The sequence below is a fragment of the Glycine max genome, chromosome 7 (genome assembly GCF_000004515.6).
Source record: "Glycine max cultivar Williams 82 chromosome 7, Glycine_max_v4.0, whole genome shotgun sequence".
In the NCBI taxonomy this organism is placed as follows: domain Eukaryota; kingdom Viridiplantae; phylum Streptophyta; class Magnoliopsida; order Fabales; family Fabaceae; genus Glycine; species Glycine max.
In genome coordinates this window covers 7,078,846-7,094,092 of record NC_038243.2, presented here as the reverse complement: position 1 = coordinate 7,094,092, position 15,247 = coordinate 7,078,846, and the positions used below count along the sequence as shown (strand labels likewise).

At 28.8% G+C, this 15,247-nt stretch overlaps 1 protein-coding gene across 1 annotated transcript; it reads right to left on the bottom strand.

Moving 5' to 3' along the window:
• Positions 1-3,455: 3,455 nt before the first annotated feature.
• Positions 3,456-4,457, bottom strand: LOC100815990 (uncharacterized). The gene has a single exon (XM_003528839.5). The coding sequence runs from the start codon at positions 4,180-4,182 to the stop codon at positions 3,844-3,846; it is 339 nt and encodes a 112-aa protein (XP_003528887.1). The 5' UTR covers positions 4,183-4,457; the 3' UTR covers positions 3,456-3,843.
• Positions 4,458-15,247: the final 10,790 nt, after the last annotated feature.

Here is a 15,247-nt window from a genome sequence, read left to right as displayed (position 1 = left end):
AAATATTTGTTACCTCCCATTGAACACACTTCCAGTGGGCCACATACATCAGAGTATACAACTCCTAGCACTTCAATTGCTCTAGTAGGTGATTCAGATTTGAAGGAGTTCTTAGGTTGCTTACTTGTCAATCATCTTTCACAGATTCTGTGAGAAATTCTGATTCTGGGCAGGCCATCAACTAGCTTCTGTGACTGGAGTTGATGCAGGCCCTTGAAATTCAAATGCCCAAGTCTTGAATGCCAAAGCCAACTCTCATCTTCATTGGCATTTGATGCTAGACACTGCACATCAGCATTATTCATATTCACTTGAAAGGTTCTGTTTCTAGAAAATGGAACATTGAACACTCTTACATCACCTGGGTCTAGTAAATCCAGAAACTTGTTCTTCAAGGATGCTGAGAAACCCTTTTCAAGAAGCTGACCCAAACTCATCAGATTACACCTCATATCTAGCACATACATCACTTCTTCTATTATTGCTAGACTTCCATCACTCCATCTGAAAGCAACATTTCCAACTCCCATGCTCTTCACAGTACTGTTATCTGCAAATTTTATGGTGCACCTCCTGTTGTTATCAAGATTCACAAGCCAATTCAGATTGCAGGTCATGTGATTCGAACATCCATTGTCCAAATACCATGTTTCTGCATCCACATTGCTGCTGAAATTGCATATGGTTGTCATCAACACAACTGCTTCCACATCTAAACCACTTTCACTTTCATTCTATTGCTTTGCTTGTGCCATATGAGCCTCATTTTTGCTGTATTTCTTCTTCTTTTCTCTTACATCTGCACTTCTACATTCATTTGCAAAAATGACCCCAGCCTTGACAATTGTAGCATCTGATCTTGCTTTTGTCAAACCTTCCTTTTCCAACTTTATTACTTGAACCAGATTCTCCTTTTCTTCCATATGGCATTGAGTGATCTAGAGCAAAGTCAGTTTGATCATTCTTGCCTTGAAATGAAGGATTCTTTCCTTCATGCTTGTTGCTATATCTCTTAGCATTTCCTCTCCACTTCTTGTTCTTCCAACCTTGCTTCTATTTTGAAGCATACAAGGCCTGATCTTGCAATCTTGCTGGGCTCCTCTCATTCATCTTCAACTCATGTGCTTCTAGAGAGGCTTGCAGCTGCTCGATTTTCATCTCAGACAGGTCCCTTGCCTCTTCGATAACAGCAACTCTCCCATCAAATCGAGGGGTTAGAGTTCTCATCACCTTTCTACCAAATCTTGATCCTTGAATCTCTCACCACATTCTTGCATTTGATTCACAATTTTGAGCAATCTTGTGAAGTAATCATAGATCCTCTCATTGTCTTCCATCTGGAGCAGCTTATATTGTCTCTTCAAAGCGTTTAGCTTCACTTTCTTCAACTTGTCATCACCAGAACATGCTTTTGCTAGGATATCCCATGCCTCCTTCGACGTTGTGGCAGCTGCAATTTTTTCAAAATGTTCAGAGTCCACACATTGATGCAAGAAAAAGAGTGCCTTACAGTCTTTCTTCTTCAAATCCTTCCAAACTTGTCTTTGAGCATCTGGTGTGCTGACTATAGGCTCTTCAATCCCATTCTGAACCACCTCATAGACATCCTGAAAATCAAAGAGGGCTCTCATCTACACACTCCATTTGGACCAGTTTTTCCCATCAAGAACTGATAAATTTCCAGGTACATGGCCATTCATGATGCTATCTTGATCTATCCACACTCAAGCTTTTCCAGCAATCACCAATATTCTTTTGCAAGATCCAACAAGATCCAGAATCTACCAAATATTGATTCTCAATGCCTCACAGATTGCTTCACTCACAATCTCACAACTCTCAGCTGTTTCACACTCGAAGGATTCACACTGTTTGAATCTCTCACCACTCTTTCTCAATTCCCACCTCTCTTATCCCACCTAGTCCCAAGACTTAGTGCTCTTGATACCAAATCTGTTGGGGAGAAAGAGAGAAAGCCAGGAAAAAACATATACTAAAATGAGATGAATTGCATTATGAATTGAATTACACAGAGGCTATTTATACAACTCAAGTTCAGTCTCAATCACTGCCTTATCACACTCAACTAACTAAACAAACTACCAAACTTTACATATATTGAATTACAACTAACATAATTAACATAAATCCTTCTATCAAGACATGTTAACCATTTTTTCAACATCATTTGAAGGTTGTATTTCTGTTTTTTGTTCTGTTTAAATCTTTGTCGCATACTTGTTTCCTTCTAACAAAAATATTAGCAACACATTTAGTTCTTTATTTGAAATTTATTAAGACTCATAACTAAGGTGCTCATAATTTGAGTATTTATATAATTATAACCATATCTAATAAATAACTAGATTATAAGTGGATATTATAACTATAATTATAACTAATTTTTAAAATATGGATATATAACTAATTATAAACAAACTAGTTATATAACCAAATTATACAATAAATTATGTCTAAAATTAATTATATAACTAGTTATGGATGAATAAAAATAAATTATTTGAAATATTCATTTCTATAAAATTAATTATAGTTTTATAACTACAACTAATTCTTAAATAAAAATAAGTTATTTGAAATATCTATAACTATAAAATTGAGTATAATTTTACACTTATTTTTATATAACTAGTTGTAGTTATACGTATTTTTTTAAAACTAATTTTTGTAGCACCCCTACTCATAACATGCATGATACGAGTTTCACTTCTTTTATAAGTAGTTAATAAAGTATACCAATGATTTTTTTTTGTAACTCATAATAAAATTCAACAAATAACAAAAAAAATATTAAAAATAATATATAGTGAAAAATCGTATTTGTGGTTATTCTCAAGGTCAAGGGGATTATGTAAGGCCAAATTACTATATTTATCAAGATAAACTCAACGCCAAGATATAGCTTGATAACTTGAACACCTCAGTCCATAGCCACAAAACATATAAGCTTAGTTTACTGCATATAAAACAAAAATAAAGACCTACAAGAGAAAATTCGTAAATTGAGGAGTATATTCAAAACTTCCAATGCCATATATATGAAAATCGTTTCTGGACACTTTGGAAGCTTGTTCTTCAAACCGCAAACAATATTTACTAATTTTGCCAACATTAGACCATCATTTAATCACATGTGTGATTTACAGTTTACAGTTCCAAGTTTCATCGCTAGTGAGACAAACCTATCAAGCACACCTAGCCGCTCCCACCGACAATTCCTTAAGCGAAGTCGTAACATAAATTGATATAAATCTACGGAAAGTTCATATAACGTTATTATTACTTTTTGCTGAATATTCATAATTTTAATATAGCGTAAAATAAAACTCTCTATCACTGAAAAATAATCTAATTAATTAACGCAATATTTAATGTATAGGCTAATTACTTTTAGGCCAATACTTGAGAAATTAAAAAGAACTATACTACCTCTCTTAAAATAAAGAACTATATTTTATTATACTGATGTTTTTGGTAAAAACCAAAAGTACCCTCCACAAAGGTAATTACGCAAGACTAGTATGAACTGTGAAACTTTCTATGCAAAAGGGGGAAAAATATTGTTAATATAGAACATGGTTCCAATTTCATGTTGATTTTGAGAATTTATACACAATTATCAAGTTCATGTTGATTTCGAGAAGATATACACAAGAATCAAGTTCATGTTGATTTTGAGAAGATATATACAATAGATAAGATAGGAACAAAGTTTTTTTTATAAAAAAAATAGAAGAGAGAAGGTAATGACAAGAAAAGGATGTTATTTCTCTCTCACATGGATAGGAAAATTGATTTTTCCTTATATAACAACCTTAATTTCTAGGTACGAAGTGAGGGTGTAATCTTGATAACGAGGCCAGGGAAGACATCATCAGGGTCATGGATATGAGGGTTGTTCTCAACTATAAAAGGGTCACCACACTTGTCACTGATTGTGTGAAGCGTCTCACCTTCTCCGACAACATAGATTTCCTCGCATGGCCGTGACAATAGTTGGCCGCTGGCATATTGACTAGGAATAAGCATGGAGCTGTCTTTGAACATGCTTAGGAGCGCGAGGGCCACGAGAACAAAGGCACAGTACCATGAAGCTGCATTAGCTATGGCCTTTGAAGAAGTTAAGGCTAGTCCCTTTCTAGGGTAATTTGAAGCCATCATCACTTTGAGAGAAAAAAAAATAAAATTAAAATGGGTATATATGGGAGAGAAGAGAGGACTTGAAATTGGAAGTGATTATAAAGAAAAAGGTGGGTGCGTGAGGGGTGTGAGAGGGTCAGTTTTGGCGGTTATATTAGAAGAGGGGATGAGGGCAAAAGAAAAGGAGCACGTTACGTAATTCAATCATCTTCTCTCTTTTGGGCCATATAAATAAACTACTTTTCTAATGTTCCGTTTTGTCTTTTAGAAATTTCCTTTCATTTGGTTTTTGAACTTGTTGGGGTTTTCAAAACCATTGGAATTATCATTTTTTTGATTAAAAACCTTTGGAATTTATATATCATAGGTATGGCCGATTGTGCTCATGATATAGGGAGTATCTACGGAACATCTTAAAATAGCCGAGGAATCATGCGCCATAATCACATATAATATTCATTTAGCTGTTAAATTAGTTTTGGTAATATAACTGACGAATTGATAAAAATTATATTTTATATATAATTTTTTTTGTTATAACTGGCTAATATATGTCAATTAAAAAATAAGTATATATAAATTAGGACTAGATATATGGTCCCAGCTCCAAGACCGACCTGTTAATTAAACTTGCGGATAATGTGTCCTTTTTTTAAAATTCGTATAGTTATATCAAATTTTTAAATTTAATTCGTTAAGCTTGCATACTCATGCACTATTCATTTAATTCGTCTATGTGCTATGTAAGTATTATTAATTTGTTAAGTTAAAATTTTGATCTTTAATTTAGATTATTATTATTATTAATTTATTATATTTAAAATGTTAATATATTTTAACTTAAAAAATAAAGTCAAATTTTTTCTACCATTATATATATATATATATATAGTTTTCAAATTATTATTTGAATGAACTTATATGAACTAGATATCAACTTTAAAAAAAGATCATTTAGTTTACGGATTAAACTTATCCAATCCATTTAAAACACAGACTTTACATTAATTTAAATGAATCGGAACAATCAGTAAGTCCAACCCTAATACAAATTAACAAATTCTATAATTATTTGATAATGCACACCTATTCACTTTTCAATGTTGGAGGCTTGGAGCATGTTATCAAATCTCTTTCTCTCCCAAATATATATATATATATATATATATATATATATATATATATAAAATCAATTTGGTACCGTTATGAAAGTGAGATAAATAAACAAAGTTGTAAATCACTTTACGCGGCGGCTTGAGGGTCATAAGTTTTAAAGATATTTGGCTTAATTTATTTTGAAGAAACAATACTTTTTAAGAAATTTTAATATATATATATATATATATATATATATATTATTTTTTAATTTTGACTAATTACCCTCAAAGTAATATCAATCAACCGTTATGATTAATTCACAATGTAAAACACTTATATGCATAAAAATTAAAACTTAAAAGTTACTTATATGATTTTAAAAAATAATTTTTTCCTGCGTAAATAAATAGTTTTAAAAAATTGATGTTTTTTAAACTTGAGCTTTAATTTCATTTATTGTCAGGTGTAGTGGGTCAATGACTGAGGGATTATATATGTAGACTGATAGGATTAAGAAAAAAATAGCCCAAAAAAGAAGTAGGATTAAAAAAATAAAAAAATCGCAATGATATGCATGTTAAAAATTCAATGGAGGCAGGCAATTTGGATTGGCTTGTGTTGGTTCAGGGCTTAATGATTACTTAAACCGCGGTCATGCATGTTCAATGAAGTGCACAAATTAAAGAAGGGTTCTGAATGGGTGGGGTATTGACTAGTTTATGGGGTCATAATTTGAGTGCTTAAATTAAGATATGCCTCGGCCACCAAAGAAGAAACATGGAAATTTTGATTAAGAAATTTGTTGCACATATATATCGAAAGTGATAGGGACTAGTTAAGAAAAAATGGCAACCATATTGTATTATGTGAATAAAAGTGTCAATATCATGTTAAAACGTGTGTAAGACTGTCATTTATTATGATAGTAAATTAGTGTCACATTACCATTTAGATCCATATAAATTAGTAATTTCTATTAAACAATTAATACGATTAGTTTAATCTGTATTTAAATGAGTGTTAAGAAAATTCATTTTATAAAATTAATTTTGGTTAAAATAATTTTAAAGTGATACGATTTATATTTTGATATTTTTATTATAGAATTAAGTTATGAATAAATCTAAGTAAAAAAATTAAATATAATCTAAAAGTTACTTAAAATCATTTTAACTCGTAATCAGTTCTTAATTATTTTTTAACATGAGATAAAATATGTGAAAAATTATAAAAAAATAATTCTAGGCCCAAAATCAATTTTCAAATATGAAATCAAATAACATATAGTAAATCAAAATTATTAAATTTTAAAAAATATGTTTTGATTTCTAATAAATGATCAAATTTTATTTTTGATCTTTATTAATATTTTTGTTGTTGTTGGTCCCTGGTATTTTTTATTTTTTATCTTTTTTCATGAGGTTCATTCTGTTGAATGCTTAAGTGTCCATTAAATTTTAAAAAGTCTAAACTCAAAAATGTAAATTCTAAAGATTTTTAAGACTCCTATTATTTATTTCAAAATTTATTTTTTTAGAATTTTAAAACTGCTAGAATCAATTAAAATAATAAAAAAGAAAACATATTTGATCCATCCCATTCTCTCTCCAACCTTCATCAATTTTTTTGTACTATCCAAAATTTTCTACATTAAACATTCAAGAACACGAATGAGTACGTCAAGCATAGACCAGAATTTGAAATTTGAAACACTCCTACATGCAAGTTCTTTTGCTCATGGTATAGTCTAAAATCCTCTTGATTGTTATATTCCATATTATTTTCCAAAAGAAAATAATCTTATCAATTCTTTTGGTTTAAGGAATCCATCCAAGTGAATATTTAATTTTCACAATATCATTAGGTTTAACATCATCAAGTTATAGTTACTAGAAGTTATTTGAGTAAGTTAGTGTTGGTTACTCAAGTTAGTTATTTTCTATCTTTGTATAAATACATCAATTTTGTAATACTTTGATCAATGAATGAATTCCAAAATTATCTTTAATTTCTTTCATTCTAAATATGGTATCAGAAGTTTTTGCTTCCGTGTCTCTTGCTTTCTATTGAAGCTATTTATGGTTTTGTCCGGTGGTGTGGATAGTGCTGCTAGCCCTCGCTTTGTGGCACCGAATCCTGACTCGAGGGGGCGTGTTGCGAGTCCCACATCGAGTGGTTCACGAGGATGATTAAGTTCTTATATAACTGAGTAGGACACCCCTTTATGCATCATTTTTTAAGGGGATCTTTCGGATGCCTAGTTGGTTCTTTTTTTCTCTCTCTCTCATGGTCATGAATGTCATTGATGATTAAGTTCTTATATAACTGGGTAGACCACCCCCTTATGAATCATTTTTTAAGGAAACCTTTCGGATATCTGATTAGTTCTTTTTTTTCTCCCATGGCCATGGCTGCCATTGATGATTCTAACCCCTTCATTCTTCATTCTTCTAACAATCTTGGCATTGCCTTAGTTTCTCATCCTTTCATCGTGTTCTCGACAAAGACTTAGTTGCTGATGTGGTGTTGTGGATGAATTGGCGTGGAGCGGTTGCGATGCTCGTTTATGTCACCACATTGTGGTACCTCTTCGAGTGGGTCGGTTACAATTTCTTGTCCTTCGTCACCAAAGTTTTTGCCAACAAGCTTTGATGCTTGTTTTGGACTCTTGGAAGCCGTCATAGTTGGTCGAAGATTTCTCAAAGTTTTTATTTTGACCAATGTATTTCTGACATGTTTCGCTATATTTCATGTTTTCAGATTTTTTTTTCTTTTTTCTTCTCTTTCTTCTTTAATGTTGATGTATTGTATTCTCCAAGCTAGAAGTGTTTTCAATCCATTTCAGCTTGCGGGGGATATTAGACATAAAGTTAATTTAGTTAGTTACTAGAAGTTATTTGAGTAAATTAATTGGTTACTAAGTTATAGTTACTAGAAGTTATTTGAGTAAGTTAGTGTTGATTACTCAAGTTAGTTATTTTTTATTTTTATATAAATACATCAACTTTGTAATACTTTGATCAATGAATAAATTGAATGAATTCAAAAACTATGGTTAATTTTTTTCATTCCTAATACTAAATGTACAACATCCTTCTTGCAATATGATTCAAGGACAAGAGTTCATTAGGAAATATATAAACTTAAATTACGGTGAGTATTTTGAAAGAAAAGCTGGAGGATGAGGAGTTTCGAAAAAGAAAGATCCTTGTAATATGTAAATAGTTTGTGGTTTAATTTAAAAAACATATATGATGAACAAACATAATCAAAACACAATTTATTAGTCTATTAATAATATATATAGCATCATGATTGTTTTAAATTGTGATTACAGTTACAGTGTGATAAGTCAAAATAATCTTTAAATTATAGACAATTAAGGAAAAATGTAACTAATGTTACTGTAATATGCAGACAATAAAAAAATGATTAAGGTGTACACGTACGCCATTCTGATTGTGGATTTAAAACTATGATATGCATTATATATTATTATTAACCCAACAATAATTTAATATTTCAACTTCATATATAATAAATCAAACTATATATGATACATTAGTACTAAATAAGATTAAACCACGTAAATGATCAAGTCATACTTAAATTCACAAAATGATAAGTTCCCAATTTGAACTTAGTAAAACACTAACACTGATCAGGTCAATGGGAAGAAAAAATTATAGTTGATTACAAAATCACTAACTCGTTTCTTGACTCTAAGAATTTATGAGAATTTATCCAAAAGTATCCAGAAAAGAACTCATTTTTTCTAACTAGAACCGTAAATTAGAACCTTCATCATGTGAAGATTTTAGGAATGTGAATGGTACTTCATCCATTGGTACACTGTACAAGGAAACTTTGTCAAGTGGCATCAATCAAGAACTGATCAAAGCCTTCAGAAGCTCAACTAAGAAAGAAAGTATCAAGTATCTCGTAACAGAAACTTGCAATTTAATTACCACTAAACAATTTGCATGAAACATGACAGACATAAGTTAAGAAAAACAGGAATTAAAGAAAATGTCATATAGCTAAGATAACTTTGAGCTACCACATTACATATTAAAATGACCAGCAAAAGCCTATCTGGCCTGTTGAGCACGATATAATTCAGCTAATCTCTAGCCTGCTTAAGCCTTATAATATAAGGGCGAAGCAAGTATCCCGGATCATCCATCTGGGTTACCCTATCTACCATTGCATGGAAACATTGAAGACTCTTTTCCAGTATTTGTTTTACCTCAGCATCATTAATGCCCAAATTATTTCGCGACTCATTTGCCAACGTGCTTATCAAACGATTATATGGAAAGCATGTGCGAACACTGCATATCAGTATCGTGTTTTTTTTATCATGTCCTAGTCTTAGCGCGGTATGTTTTCGGACAAGCCTCAGAAGCCGTACTAAATTCTTGAATGCTACTCTCTAGCTGAGTTTACTTAAACGTGTGGAGAACAAGTCTTTCGTTCTAATCACTCAGCAGATCAATGTCTCTATCGGAGAGGTCGAATTTGGACAGCTTTATGTATGAGTAATAATCACTTATTAGAATCTAAATGAGCATAAATGTTAAAAAATTGTGTAGTGCAAGGTGTAGTTGAAAACAATTAAATTTATATATTTTTATAGGGCAAAAGTTCATAAACATTATGTATAACGATCAAATCCGAAAAGTTTCTTACATTGAATATGTTTCTAGTGTTTTTTTTTACGTTTTAAAATTTTAAATATTTATTTTATAATTTAAAATTAATAAAAATATATTACTTATATTAAATTTATTTTTATAAACTAAAATATTGGCTTTAAAATCTTTTATTGAAATTCCTATCTTATAATATTTTATTTTTAGTGGGTCAATTTGGTTTGTTATACTGAAATTCCTATATTTTAAATTTTACTTTTAATGGGTTAATTTGGTTTGTTATATGTGATACAAGAAATCTATGTCTATATATATTTTCTTTAGTTAATAGACACAAGTAGAAAAATAATTCTTTATTTTTTTTTTAAAATTTCTTTTCTTAATATTCTTAGAACTAATTTGATTGTCATATGTTGAGAGAGAAACACAATCAAATTTTTCTGTCAATATAATGAAAGATATTTTTTTTTCTTTAAAGACAATATTTGAACACTTCAATCTAAATTATTTAAAATTTCTCCTTTTAATTTAAATTATTTTTTCTTTGTAGTTATTGTATGTTATATTACAATGTTAACATGTTTTATCATTTTGTGAAGTTGTATTACTATTATTATTATTTTATTTTATTTAAGATTTTGTATCTTCTTCTTGTTTATTTTATTTTATTTTATTTTCTAATAGTATCTATTTTAATGGAAACGACCACTAAAAATCACGAGAAAACATGGTAGAAGAAACATTCCCTAAAATAGCGTTATACAGAAAATAAGAAACATAAGCAACAAACTGAAATAATAACAAGCTAAAATGTTATACAATAAAAAAGGAACAAAAGTAACATACTGAAATAATATTAAAAAAATAGAGTATCAATTTAACTACAAAACTTTCTTCAAAAAAGAAACAACAAAACTTTAAAACAGCAAAGCCTAGCCAATATATATAACACTGAATCATCCTAGCTCAACAAATTAAATAGAGTAATTCTAAAACGAGGCATAAATCAAATCCAAAAGTCAATACCCATATTAGAAGTTCAAATGAACACAAATTCTTTTTTTTTCTTTTTTGACAAAGTTATATTTTAATCCTTTATGTTATTAAAAATTTTATTTTAATCAATTATGTTTTTAAAATTTTCATTTTGATATAACATTAGTGTGGGGTCAACAATGCAAACTTCATCATTACTATAACTTAAACAATGCAACATCCATCCACCAAACACACCATCACATTATCCCATAACCACATGACGATCCAACGCTAACATAGCAATATCAAGTTTAGTCGGTGATGAGAAACTTTATATATGACATCTCAATGATAATTTTAGATCTTACTTTAATTTTTAGTCACACTATTTTAAATTATTTATTTAAAATTAATAAAACACTAATGTTTTTGTTAAAGAAAATCAAAAGGAAAGATTAAAATAAAACTTTTAAAAACTTAAAATCAAGATAAAATTTTTAAAAATATAATTAAAATAAAACTTTTCAAAACATAAAAAAAAGATAAAAACAAAAAAGTTACATTTAACCAAATAAAAAACCCCAGGAAATAAATTTCAAGTAGTAATAATAATACATGGAAAACGATGGCATGAATGCGTGTAGAAAAAATGAGTAGCAGCTTGTTGAAAATATAGAAGAAAAGGTGTGATCTGTAATGAGAGTGATCAGGAGATGAAAGAGAGGGAGGAGACGAAAAGAAAGAATTGGGAAGAGGCCGGCTTGCTTGGAAGTTAGGGTAAATCGAGACGAGAGACGCCTTGTATATTGAGGCTGTTTTCTTCTGTGGTTCCTGCGTCATGCGTCAGGCTTCGCAACCTCCACAATATTTACAATTATAATTAGTATTAAGTGTACTTTTTAAGAAAAATATTTATTTTTGTATAATTAAATATAATAAATAAATATTTTAAATATATAAATAATATTTTAAATTTATCAAAAAATAACTTAAACTGTATTATAAGATTATTTTTTAGTTGATAAGAAACACATTTATATTAATTAAGGTGATTAAAACGAATATATATTCTTTCAATCAATTAAATTATTAAATATCATATTTGATTTTATATATATTAATACGATATCAGTCTGGATATTAAGTCGAGTATTGAAGATTGTGACCAGTCCACACTTCTCTGGATCTTACATTTTACGAAATATTTTTTGTAATTATGATAATCAATTGGGTGAGTTTTTAATTTTAATTCATTAATTTTCTTTTATGAAAATAAGATATTTTCATGGTTAAAAGTTATAAAATCAATCCCCTTAGCTCTCTTTCTCCTCGGAATTATTCATCTAAAAAAGAATCCTTTCTAAATACATATAATACACATTACATCTTATTTTATTTTATTTCAAAATTGAATCAATTTTATAAGTTAAAGAAGACTAAGTTAGAGATGTCTCGATAGGTAATGTTGTTCCAATTCTTAACCAAAAGGCAACTACAGTACCAATAAAATAAAAACATGATGATCACACTACTGGACGGCCAAATGGATTTTTGAGACACTATTAATAATCCTCTATATACCGATACCATAAAAGAATGCCCAATAACTTATTGGGCGAAAGGATGTGAAAGACCCACTAAGGCAACCGAGATCTTTTATAGAAAATGAATTTCTATTGGCAAGGTACATATCCCCATGGATAAACTTACATTAAAAGTAGAGTATCAACTAAGAAGAAATTTCTCTCTCCACATGTGTTACTCTATACACATGACCAAAATTAAATGATTTAAATTATTTCATTTGTGTCATGTATTGTGAGTTTGATTAAAAATATATATAATTATATTAATTAAAGTAATTATAATTAATATAATTTTTTATGATTTCAACATTAATTTTCAAACTAATAACACATGTATATTTTGTTTGGGAGTAAAAATTTGGGATCTATCTAGTTTTTGGGATAGATGGCAGTAAAGAATTGAAAGTCAATTTTTGTCCACACGATGTTAATTGGTTTGATGTATTGATTATTGTATAACATTTACTTCATTTATGATGGCTACATCAGCAGCTCCACAAATGACACAATGGGTGACAGCACAGATCCCTTTGTTTGGTCATGGGGTAGTCAAAAGCTTCATGAAAGTTTCTCATGTGTTTACCATTTGCTTGCTTGTGAAGCATTGAGATAAATAAGAAACATGTATCAAATCCTTGAATAGAAAGTGAAGTACCCCTCATAACTGAAATAATCTACCAAATCAGTAAGAAGTTTAGATGCGGTAAACAAGAATAATTACAAATTATTTATTTATATGGATGATTGATAAGTTGTTGGCAGAAAATATACAAGAAAATATACAATTGAAGTCCAGATCTCCTATGGTTGTACAAAGTTTATTTGTTTGTTCATAGTGTGATTGGGGGAGATTTTGTTTGCTCAGCAAGGTAGCCAGAGCCGGCCAGTTTTACATTAAATATCGTCATATAGTCTTCAACAGCAGAAAAGTAGTAGTGTGGAGAACTAGGCAGAATTGTGCCTGCCATCAAATATTCCTCCATCACTCTATGAATGGAGGCTCAATAAATGTCTTCATCAAATTCATTTGAGAACTCATCTAATCAAAAGATGCACACAATACTTTGTAACCTTTACATCAACCATCATAGATGGAAAATCATCCATCATGAATGGAAAATCATCTTCCCTCTATATGGTTTACCTCAAAATGAAGTTTGAGTGATTTTCATGGATTAATGATAATAGAGAGATGTTATAAGCTTCCATGGGTTAATCCTAAACTTAAAATAATCTCCACACTTTGTCATTTAAAAAATGGAGCTAAACCAAAGAATAGAGAACAAACAAGCATTCATGCCTATACATATATGGAACTAATAATGTTTTAGGTCTATAATTCGTCAATTTAATTAATTTTAGAGATCCTATTCATAAAATATAAATCAAACCTTTCTTTACCCAAGCGAGCACAAGTTCATTAAATTATAACTTTTTATATTTGTATTATTTTTTGAATTTAATATTATTTAAATAAAATAAAATATGTAATAAATAATTTTATTATTTTAAAAATATTTAGTATCATATTAAATATAATTACATCAAAATTTAGTAAAATATTAATTAATTATATTTTTAATTGAGCAAATATCATCTTCAAATCCTAACCTCTATTGTAATTTATCATTATTCATCTTTTCTCAAAGTAATAATAATGATTCTCATAGATAAAATATAATAATAATGATATAATACATATATCAAAGGTATAAATTCAAAATAAAAATAATAAATTTAAATTTATAATTATTTAAATTAAAATCTATTAAATATGTGTGTTGCATGGATTTATTTAATTAAATATAAGAAGATAATTTAAATATATAAAATATAAGAAAATAGTTTATTATACATAATTCATTGTAAACAAAAATTTTAAGTATTATTTGTATTTTTTAAAATTAAGCATATTAATTGGAAATTTTTTTTCATTAGGTTATCATTATAAAATAAAATATATTAAAAGTATTATAGTTTATAAAAGTAACTTATCAAGTATTTCTTTATAAATTATGTATTTCATGCATATTTATTAATATTTAAGTAAAAAAAAATATAAATTATAAAATAAATAACCTACCTCTAAAATTATCAAAGATGAGTATAGTTTTATGGCACAAAATCATACCAATGGTTCCGAAAAAAAAAAATCATAACAACTGTATGAGTAATTTTAGGTTTATATAAGTTTTCACTCATATATTCATTGTGAAGGGAGTAAAAAAGTATGATGAAACATTTATTTTTTATTTTCAACTCTATTTTTTCTATATGAAAGTTATAAATTCAAAAAGAATTTAAAAATAACACATGAATATATAATGTTTCCTGAGTCCTTTTCCATCCTAAGAAACAAGGGAGTTTATTGTTTTGATCTTAACTATAAGAAACCTAAATTTACTTTAAGATGTATCACTTGTTAATTTTCTTTATACATATTGTGTGAAAAATACATATTCATTCTTTATGCAAAGTGGATTCATTTATTGACATATTACTTGCAACCACATTTGTTGTCGGACAAAAATATCATCTCTTTAATCATGAGTTGTCTCGCTCATTAAATATTATCACTATTCTTGAAATAATATTTAAATTTATAATACTGTGAATTAAATTAACTAACTTACCTAAATTCTATGTATATTCGTTTTTTTATATAAAGGGTTCAAGTGAAATTTACTTACATACATAGATATGTTGTTCAGCCTGATTATTTTTATCCAATATCAACTTTACTTTTACACTTCTCATAGTTAAAAAATT

Excerpts from the sequence above, each read along its gene's own strand:
- LOC100815990 (XM_003528839.5), bottom strand. The coding sequence starts at position 4,182 with ATGATGGCTTCAAATTACCCTAGAAAGGGACTAGCCTTAACTTCTTCA.